This window comes from Clupea harengus, chromosome 8, assembly GCF_900700415.2.
Source record: "Clupea harengus chromosome 8, Ch_v2.0.2, whole genome shotgun sequence".
Lineage (NCBI taxonomy): Eukaryota > Metazoa > Chordata > Actinopteri > Clupeiformes > Clupeidae > Clupea > Clupea harengus.
In genome coordinates this window covers 29,412,234-29,422,956 of record NC_045159.1, presented here as the reverse complement: position 1 = coordinate 29,422,956, position 10,723 = coordinate 29,412,234, and the positions used below count along the sequence as shown (strand labels likewise).

The 10,723-nt window shown below is 46.1% G+C and overlaps 1 protein-coding gene across 8 annotated transcripts in view; it reads right to left on the bottom strand.

Annotated features, from left to right (window-relative positions):
- Nucleotides 1-10,723, bottom strand: part of LOC105902080 (BBX high mobility group box domain containing) — a 36,460-nt gene that overhangs the window by 1,872 nt on the left and 23,865 nt on the right. For 7 of the 8 annotated variants that reach the window (XM_031572654.2, XM_031572652.2, XM_031572656.2 and 4 more), the window contains 10 exons: nucleotides 10,345-10,425; nucleotides 10,071-10,148; nucleotides 7,623-7,706; nucleotides 7,235-7,312; nucleotides 4,256-5,144; nucleotides 3,743-3,881; nucleotides 3,369-3,517; nucleotides 3,062-3,151; nucleotides 2,257-2,439; nucleotides 957-1,134 (listed from right to left, as the gene is read on the bottom strand). In XM_031572654.2, the coding sequence (XP_031428514.1) occupies nucleotides 957-1,134; nucleotides 2,257-2,439; nucleotides 3,062-3,151; nucleotides 3,369-3,517; nucleotides 3,743-3,881; nucleotides 4,256-5,144; nucleotides 7,235-7,312; nucleotides 7,623-7,706; nucleotides 10,071-10,148; nucleotides 10,345-10,425 (1,949 nt within the window). The remainder of the gene's footprint in view (nucleotides 1-956; nucleotides 1,135-2,256; nucleotides 2,440-3,061; nucleotides 3,152-3,368; nucleotides 3,518-3,742; nucleotides 3,882-4,255; nucleotides 5,145-7,234; nucleotides 7,313-7,622; nucleotides 7,707-10,070; nucleotides 10,149-10,344; nucleotides 10,426-10,723) is intronic. The other variant, XM_031572659.2, reaches the window with a different exon arrangement.

The window sequence follows — 10,723 nt, the reverse complement described above, 5'->3', positions numbered from 1 at the left end:
CCCAAACTGTAGGAAGACCCCATGAAGAAGCTATGTAGGAGGTTTTGAGGTTTAGTTAATCACTATCTCAGCTTAACCTGGAAAGAAGACACCGCATGAGACAACTAATTAGGGCAAGCCAGTGTCATTAGGCCATCCACCTGAACATGGTAGTCAGTAGGGGTGGGTGAAAAATCGATTTTTCGATTTCTCTCGATTCTCTCTAGAACGATTCTGTTTCGATTCAGAAAAGTTCATAATCGATTTTTTTATAAAATAAATTTTTTTTTTTTTTTTTTTTTTTTTTTACACATTCATTTTGTGTTGAAATGCAAGCTGCATCGATTATTGCATTGTTCATAGAAAGTCATAATTGTGACAAGGACACACTTTTTCTCTAATAAAAAAATAGATCTGTTGATTTTCTTTAATTATCAAACACAAAGTAGGAAGTGATTTGAGACTCTGAGTAGCAAACTCAAATGTTTTAAAAATCGAGATGCATCAATAATCGTTTTATCGGTTTAGAATTGATAATCGATAATCGGTTTAGAATCGAGAATCGGTTTAGAATTGAATCGTTGACCTCTGAATCGGAATCGAATCGAATCGTGAGGTGCCAAGAGATTCCCACCCCTAGTAGTCAGACACTGCAGAGGAAGCCGTGCTGGAAAAGGTTTGTAATCATCACACAACAAACCTTCTCTAAACGCCTGTGTAACAGTTCATCATACTTATGAGTCATAATTCACCCTGATAAACTACCCACAGAACCGGTCGGAGTTCACCCTTATGGAGGTCAACTCGTCAACTTGAGGAGCAGTCCACTAGCAAAACACAAACAGTGTTGCAACCCCCAAAACAGAGAGAGAGAGAGAGAGAGAGAGAGAGAGAAAGAGAGAGAGAGAGAGAGAGAGAGAGAGAGAGAGAGATATAGAACCAGGTAATGTGCTGAAGTCAAGAAGTAAACAGCGTACCTGTGCACGTTCTCCATGGCTGCTACTTCAGCGAGGGCGGCCAGGCTGAAGAAGGCGGGCAGGCCTTCAGGTGCATCCCTCCTGTCTACTGCAGCGTAGCAGCCCTCTTCATTGCATAAAGACTCTTCAGTACATGGCTTTTCATCCTTGTCCTGGGACAACTCCTTGGCTTTGTCTTCTGCGTTACAAACAGAGAGGCCCATTGCATATTGAATTTTGTGAATGTAATACCAAAATAACGTGTAATAAATGTTAAATATATGTTTTCTTTAGTTTAGTGGATTTCCATACACATCATACGTGCTCGCCCTGATACACGAAGCGGTCATGATCAAGACTAGAAGGGCTGAAGCCAATGCCGACGAGCATGTGTGATTTGAACACACTCCCACACAGTGAAATACAGGCACACAAAATGTGCATTCATTTTTAAACCCAACATCCAATCAAGTTGACCAGAACAGCTAACAAAAATGAGACTTTCCACTGATGTTGATGTAGTTTTGGATATTTTGGATATTTTTGGGATATTTGAAAAAGGGTCAAGCTTTTGGCAGCAGAGCTTTAAATCACTGAATAAGTAATGATTGATTGTCCAGTTCACATATGTATAGGTGGTACTAAAGGTTTGTCATTGAAAATTCCCTGCCATTTATTTTCCCCTACATCACTAATGCTTCATCCCTGGAGCACAGACATGGACTAGACTGTGGACTGTATCAAGTCATTGTGTGCATGGCTCGACCCATGTCTGCAGTAACTCCTACTGGCATTGAGTCAACGCAATGGTCTTATGGCTCAAGTATACACGCAAGGTGTTAACAACACCAAGGTCATTGGTTTGTTCCAGATACAAATATACACTTCATACGTGTCCTGTGACTTTGGATATACAAATATACACTTCATACGTGTCCTGTGACTTTGGATACAAATATACACTTCATACGTGTCCTGTGACTTTGGATACAAATATACACTTCATACGTGTCCTGTGACTTTGGATACAAATATACACTTCATACGTGTCCTGTGACTTTGGATATACAAATATACACTTCATACGTGTCCTGTGACTTTGGATACAAATATACACTTCATACGTGTCCTGTGACTTTGGATACAAATGTACACTTCATACGTGTCCTGTGACTTTGGATACAAATATACACTTCATACGTGTCCTGTGACTTTGGATACAAATGTACACTTCACACGTGTCCTGTGACTTTGGATACAAATGTTAGCATGAATACATGTGAATATGGTATGGAGAAGGAAGCTCACGGGCAGCACTCACCCTCTGCTGGGGACAGCCTGCCGTCGGCGGTGCGCACCAGGTGGGTGATCTTACTCTTCCTCGCCTTCCTCTTCTGACTGCCCACCAGCATGTCGGCTGCCCGCTGGGCTTCCAGCGCCACCTGGCCACACGGCGTGTCCTTCTGCACGGCCTCGGGCACAGGGGACTGGCACACGGCTATGGCTGCCAACAGGAGGGAGGGGGAGAAACATGCCTTTTTAGGACCATTCGGTGCCATTACAACAACTACAATGTTGACAATCCATGCATACCAACCTTCTAACATTTGTAGTTTAGGTAGACAAGAATAAGAATGGAATGGGATCTCCTCGTTGTGGACGTCGTTTAGGAGTTAAAATGGCATTTTCATTGTGACATACTGCACGAATAGTACTACCAAGGATGTGATTCTCAGAGTCTACTACAGTCATTTTCCAGTAATTGTCCTATTTCAAGTCTACAACCTATGTTGACCTACATGTACCATGACGACCTCTTTCAGTTCAAAACAGGAAATGCTCAAATAAGCAAAGCCTTTGCAACCACTTCTGACTGCCCTACTTTAGACGACGGTTTTACATGGGGCACAGATGCATTGCCTTGTTTATCCTTGTGTGGTCCATTTATTACTATTTACATTTGTCTTTATATAAAGCACTTTGAGCTGCACTCTTTGTATGAAAAGTGCTATATAAATGAACTGTTACCTCCTTCAAAAGCCATGCATATTAACTCCAGAAGTAAAATAAAAGGCATGACAACACAACACAACATGACAGGACAGGACATGGCAGAACTAGTTCACCTTTATCCAAGGTATTGGGCTTCTCCTTTTTGTGCTTGTATTTGCTAACGATCTTGTGGAATAAGGTTTTTTTCTGAGATGCAGATGAACCTAATATTAAAAACAGAAGACAGAAAGGGAACAGGCCTGGTAAGTTGCATGGTAAAAACAAAACAGAATAAGGGAACACGGCCTGGTAAGGTGAAGTGGCCGTCGTGTCAGAGAGCTGCAGCGTGTACGTTGAGGCACAATGTGAACAGGAAGTGGGTGGAGGAGAGGATGGAGGAACTGAGGTCAGTAAAAAGCCCCACAAACACTTTCGGCTCACCCTTAGTAGGCTTGACTTGATCAGCGAGAATGGTGGAACATGGTTTCTTCTTCTTGGCGACAGAGGTGTTCTTTTTGTCAAATGTCAAAGGGCTATACTGTGGCAAGCTGTTGAACTTCTTCTCAAACTCCTCTTCTAGTTTTCCTAGACTGCGGGAGATAAGAGGGTCAAAATGATGACTATTGTAAAATGTAAAAAGATTAAATACATGACTATTAACAAATGTGGAGCTAAACGGACAAAAAATAATTCTAAATGTCTGTACATACTGATATATGTAGATGTAAATATATGCTTCAACACAACGGTTCTAGAGAAAAGAAAACCTCTTGAAGCCAGCATGCAATCAAACATGTTGAGGAGACACTGCTCACCCTGGCGCGGTCTCATCTTTAGATTTAGACTTCTTCAGCTTCTTGGGGTTGCTCGCACTAGTCTGAGCAAAGGTCCAGGCCTCGTCGGTCCACGCCCCCTCCTGATCCGACACACTCCCTCGGATAGAGCCTCTTTTTCCTGGTAAACCACCCCAAAAATATACTCGTAATTTCTTGGAAATGGTAAATTTAAGCACACATACTTGTCACACTTACTGTGTGGACTAAACCTGTAGCAGATAGTGATACTGATATACAGTACCAGTCAAAAGTTTGGACACACCTTCTCATTTTTTTTGAGAAGTGTTTTCTTTACTTTTATTATTTTCTACATGGTAGATAACACTTTTTTTTGTTTAGTACATCATTCCATATGTGTTCTTTCATAGTTAAAATGTCTTCAGTATTAATCTACATTGTAGAAAATAATAAAAGTAGTGAAAACACTTCTCAAAAAAATTAAAGGTGTGTCCAAACTTTTGACTGGTACTGTATGGTGAAAATGACAATCACCTCTATCCACGTTGGCTCTCAGTGACGTTAGCATCCCCTCCGACACCAGCGTCTTGTACAGGGCCCCCTTGCAGCTGCGCTCAGACTTCCTGGAGCCACAGCTCTCCGGTGTCTTGATGTCGGCGGCGTCTCTCTCCTCACACTTGACCAGGGCCTCCAGAGGGCTGTGGGGCTCCATGTCCTCCCTCCCCACGAGGGAGTCCGTCTTCTCGCAGGGTGCCTCAACACCGTCCCTCTTGGGGGATATTGCACTCTCCTCCTTCACCACAGGCAGATCTTGTGGCTTGCCGCCATCCTCCTCTTCCTCTTCTTCTTTTTGCACCACCACCTCCTCCTCCTCTTCCTCCTCCTCCTCCTCCTCCAACGCCTCTTCTTTTGCTTTGAGTGGTTTCTTCACTTTAGGCTTCGTCTTCTTTTTTGGCGAGTGCTGTGGCTCGGGGGAAGGGCTCTTGTCACTGACGGGGACGCGGGCCTTCTTCCTGGGCGTCTCCCCCGCGCCCCAGGTCCCTTTGGCCACGGCTTCAATGACACTGTCCAAGTCAGACTCCGAGGACTGGCGCTTCTTCGAGGCTTTCTTCACCGAACCTTGAGTCTTGTCGGCCTTGAGAGATTCTTTGCAGTCCTTCTTTTTCTTTTTCACATTCTTGGGCTGGCTGAGGAGTGGCGGTGTTTTGTCGGTAGGGGTGGAGGAGGCCGAGGAGGAAGGAGACGTAGAGGAGGAGGAGGAGGAGGAGGAGGAGGAAGGTGCTGATGGAGGCAGGTCGGGGGAGTCTCTTTGATCCATGGGATCCATGTGTGTGGAACTGTCCTCGGGGAGAACGGGAGCAGAGTCACCTGCAGGCTGGGGACACAAGGCCCCTCTCTTCTCCGCCTCAGAGGCCAAACACATCTGCAGACACACACACAAACTCAGTCACATATGGGAGATGAACACATCTGCACACACACACCCAGTCACATATGGGAGATGAACACATCTGCACACACACACACACACACACACACACAAACCCAGTCACATATGGGAGATGAACACATCTGCACACACAAACCCAGTCACATATGGGAGATGAACACATCTGCACACACACACACACACACACACACACACACACAGTCACATATGGGAGATGAACACATCTGCACGCACACACACACACACCCAGTCACATATGGGAGCTGAACACATCTGCACACACACACACACACACCCAGTCACATATGGGAGCTGAACACATCTGCACACACACACACACACACACCCAGTCACATATGGGAGCTGAACACATCTGCACACACACACACACACACACACACACACACATATGGGAGATGAACACATCTGCACGCACACACACACACACACACACACACACCCAGTCACATATGGGAGCTGAACACATCTGCACACACACACACACACACACACACAGTCACATATAGGAGCTGAACACATCTGCAGACACACACACAAACCCAGTCACATATGGGAGCTGAACACATCTGCACACACACACACACACACCCAGTCACATATGGGAGCTGAACACATCTGCACACACACACACACACAGTCACATATGGGAGCTGAACACATCTGCACACACACACACACACACCCAGTCACATATGGGAGCTGAACACATCTGCACACACACACACACACACAGTCACATATGGGAGCTGAACACATCTGCACACACACACACACACACCCAGTCACATATGGGAGCTGAACACATCTGCACACACACACACACACACACCCAGTCACATATGGGAGCTGAACACATCTGCACACACACACACACACAGTCACATATGGGAGCTGAACACATCTGCACACACACACACACACACACACACACACACACACACACACAGTCACATATGGGAGCTGAACACATATGCACACACACACACACACAGTCACATATGGGAGCTGAACACATCTGCACACACACACACACACACACACAGTCACATATGGGAGCTGAACAGATCTGCACACACACACACACACACACCCAGTCACATATGGGAGCTGAACACATCTGCACACACACACACACACACACATATGGGAGATGAACACATCTGCACGCACACACACACACACACACCCAGTCACATATGGGAGCTGAACACATCTGCACACACACACACACACACACCCAGTCACATATGGGAGCTGAACACATCTGCACACACACACACACACACACACACACACAGTCACATATAGGAGCTGAACACATCTGCAGACACACACACAAACCCAGTCACATATGGGAGCTGAACACATCTGCACACACACACACACACACCCAGTCACATATGGGAGCTGAACACATCTGCACACACACACACACACACACACAGTCACATATGGGAGCTGAACACATCTGCACACACACACACACACACACACACACACACACACACACACACAGTCACATATGGGAGCTGAACACATCTGCACACACACACACACACAGTCACATATGGGAGCTGAACACATCTGCACACACACACACACACACACACACACACAGTCACATATGGGAGCTGAACACATCTGCACACACACACACACACACCCAGTCACATATGGGAGCTGAACACATCTGCACACACACACACACACACCCAGTCACATATGGGAGCTGAACACATCTGCACACACACACACACACACACCCAGTCACATATGGGAGCTGAACACAGGTACATGGCTCATACATTTCATTGCGCCATTTAAACTGTTACCATGGCCTGAATGTGGAAATATTACACCAAAAAGCTGCTAGTTATATCTGTAACATTAAAAACTATGAACTGATTTCTGTCTGCAACAATGGTTTGTCCCAATGAACTTGTTATATCCAAATAAAAATCAATATCGTGGAGGTAGATGCCTTCAGTTATCTTGGGGAGAATAAGAGAGTGTTTTGGTGGTAAGAACAGGTTTAAGAATACCTCAGCAAGCTGGAAGAGAGCTGACTGACCACACTGCTTTCCATCAGAAACTGAGGGCTTGGAAGTACTGGAGGAAATCTGATCGACAGAAAACATATCAATTAGCCCATCCTCTTAACTATGCTGCTTAACATGGCAGAGAGTCACCTTGCAGACATATCCCTCACTTATGAGAAGACATATCCCTCACTTATGAGAAGCTACATGGCATCATCCTTAAGAGCCCCTGAGACCCTATGGGTAGTTATCAAATGACTTAGGTCATAAAATGATCAAATTATTGATTCATTCTTTCTCCTGTTTGGCCAAGAATAATAATGGTTCAAGAGGTCCAACATTCTTTGCTGCACTTCAGAGTGTGAGAAGGTCGTAGGTCGTGAGTAGGTACCTCGGCGAGTTGAAATAAAGGGGACGCGGCGTGACCATGGTTTTTGGGCGAGACTGCTGGACCAGGCACTGAATTTCCAGAGGACTAGAAGAGAAAGAGAGGAAAGAGAGATTCAGGTGTCAAACAGGGAAATAAGTGATTCCACTGTGTTACAGAATTCCACTTAGTGGAACTAGAGACACCAAAAACAGTAAAAACGGGTTGAATGTGTGTTATTGACCAAACAGGCATAGCGTTATCACTGAAACACCATCATCAAAACGAGTGAGAAAGGTGAAATATGCATTTGCAATTTATTTAGCCTTTGGTAGGGTTTGGTAGGTTTTGGTCTAAGACCTATTGGTAGGCGTTGGCCTTTGGGAGCTGGTGGCAGGTTCAATTCACCACTATTGTAGCATGCAGCACATTGCCCAGTGATCATCCCCTCTTATTCTACTGATGATCAACAGGGAAAAGATGGAGCACAGAGCTAGCCAGCAGGCCTGACCACTGTACTACTAATCACAGCTGGAGCCACTGACCACTGACCACTGTACTAACCACAATCACAGCTGGAGCCCTGACCACTGTACTAACCACAATCACAGCTGGAGCACTGACCACTGACCACTGTACTACTAATCACAGCTGGAGCCCTGACCACTGTACTCACTACAATCACAGCTGGAGCCCTGACCACTGACCACTGTACTACTAATCACAGCTGGAGCTGGAGCCCTGACCACTGACCACTGTACTAACCACAATCACAGCTGGAGCGCTGACCACTGTACTACTAATCACAGCTGGAGCGCTGACCACTGACCACTGTACTCACTACAATCACAATCACAGCTGGAGCTGGAGCGCTGACCACTGTACTACTAATCACAGCTGGAGCCCTGACCACTGACCACTGTACTCACTACAATCACAGCTGGAGCCCTGACCACTGTACTCAATACAATCACAGCTGGAGCGCTGACCACTGTACTACTAATCACAGCTGGAGCACTGACCACTGTACTCACCACAATCACAATCACAGCTGGAGCTGGAGCGCTGACCACTGTACTAACCACAATCACAATCACAGCTGGAGCGCTGACCACTGACCACTGTACTAACCACAATCACAGCTGGAGCTGGAGCCCTGACCACTGACCACTGTACTAACCACAATCACAGCTGGAGCCCTGACCACTGACCACTGTACTAACCACAATCACAGCTGGAGCGCTGACCACTGACCACTGTACTACTAATCACAGCTGGAGCGCTGACCACTGACCACTGTACTCACTACAATCACAGCTGGAGCACTGACCACTGTACTACTCACCACAGCTGGAGCTCTGACCACTGACCACTGTACTAACCACAATCACAGCTGGAGCTGGAGCTGGAGCGCTGACCACTGACCACTGTACTAACCACAATCACAGCTGGAGCCCTGACCACTGACCACTGTACTAACCACAATCACAGCTGGAGCGCTGACCACTGACCACTGTACTCACTACAATCACAGCTGGAGCCCTGACCACTGTACTCACTACAATCACAGCTGGAGCGCTGACCACTGTACTACTAATCACAGCTGGAGCACTGACCACTGTACTCACCACAATCACAATCACAGCTGGAGCGCTGACCACTGTACTAACCACAATCACAGCTGGAGCCCTGACCACTGACCACTGTACTAACCACAATCACAGCTGGAGCGCTGAGCACTGACCACTGTACTAACCACAATCACAGCTGGAGCGCTGACCACTGTACTACTCACCACAGCTGGAGCTCTGACCACTGACCACTGTACTCACTACAATCACAGCTGGAGCACTGACCACTGTACTCACTACAATCACAGCTGGAGCACTGACCACTGTACTCACCACAATCACAATCACAGCTGGAGCGCTGACCACTGACCACTGTACTCACTACAATCACAGCTGGAGCCACTGACCACTGACCACTGTACTACTCACCACAGCTGGAGCTCTGACCACTGACCACTGTACTCACTACAATCACAGCTGGAGCACTGACCACTGTACTCACCACAATCACAACTGGAGCGCTGACCACTGACCACTGTACTCACTACAATCACAGCTGGAGCCACTGACCACTGTACTACTAATCACAGCTGGAGCCCTGACCACTGTACTACTAATCACAGCTGGAGCACTGACCACTGTACTCACCACAATCACAATCACAGCTGGAGCGCTGACCACTGACCACTGTACTCACCACAATCACAATCACAGCTGGAGCCCTGACCACTGACCACTGTACTACTAATCACAGCTGGAGCGCTGACCACTGTACTCACTACAATCACAGCTGGAGCTGGAGCCTTGGCCTTTACGTTAAGCAAACATACAGTGTGGGATGACATTTTGAACAGTTTAGCATTAACTAAAGAATTCAAATTTGCTCTGCAGTCCTCCTCACCTCAGCGAGGCTTCCCAGAGTGCTCTCCTCCTCCTCCTGTTTACATTCCGCAGGAGGCCGATGAGTATTGGAGGAAATCTAAGAAGAACACAAAGTTGATTAAATGTTCCGTTTCCTTTTTTTCCCCAATCAGCAAAAGACCATTTCTCCCAAAAAGACGTGAGTGACGCACACACACACTGAGGAGGAAGTGGTGGCTGTTGTAGCATCAACTACGCGGATTGAAACATACCTATATCAGACAACACAGATACCAGATTATCTGTGATCTTACCTCAGCGAGCTGAAAGAGGGCCGATTTTCCATGGTGTTTAGTAGCATTTGTGACAACAGCGGGGGAAGTATTAGATGACAGCTGCACAAATAAAATAAAAAATACAAAAAGCCAAACATTAAAGTCTCTTCTCTTTTTTGTATTACCACCGTTTCAGTACAATTTGGATGTTTTAATCTATATATCAATATATGTATACGTGTCAACTCACTATTATACCATATTTTAACTGTTAATGTAAATAACCGTTAATATGAAACATTTAAACATTTCTTTTCACATGTGATTGTGGCAACAACAAGAGAGAAGGTGCAGCAGGAAAGCTTGGCGGTTGTGCAATGACTTGGACAGGGTGAGGTGAGATAGGCTGCCGGTTAAT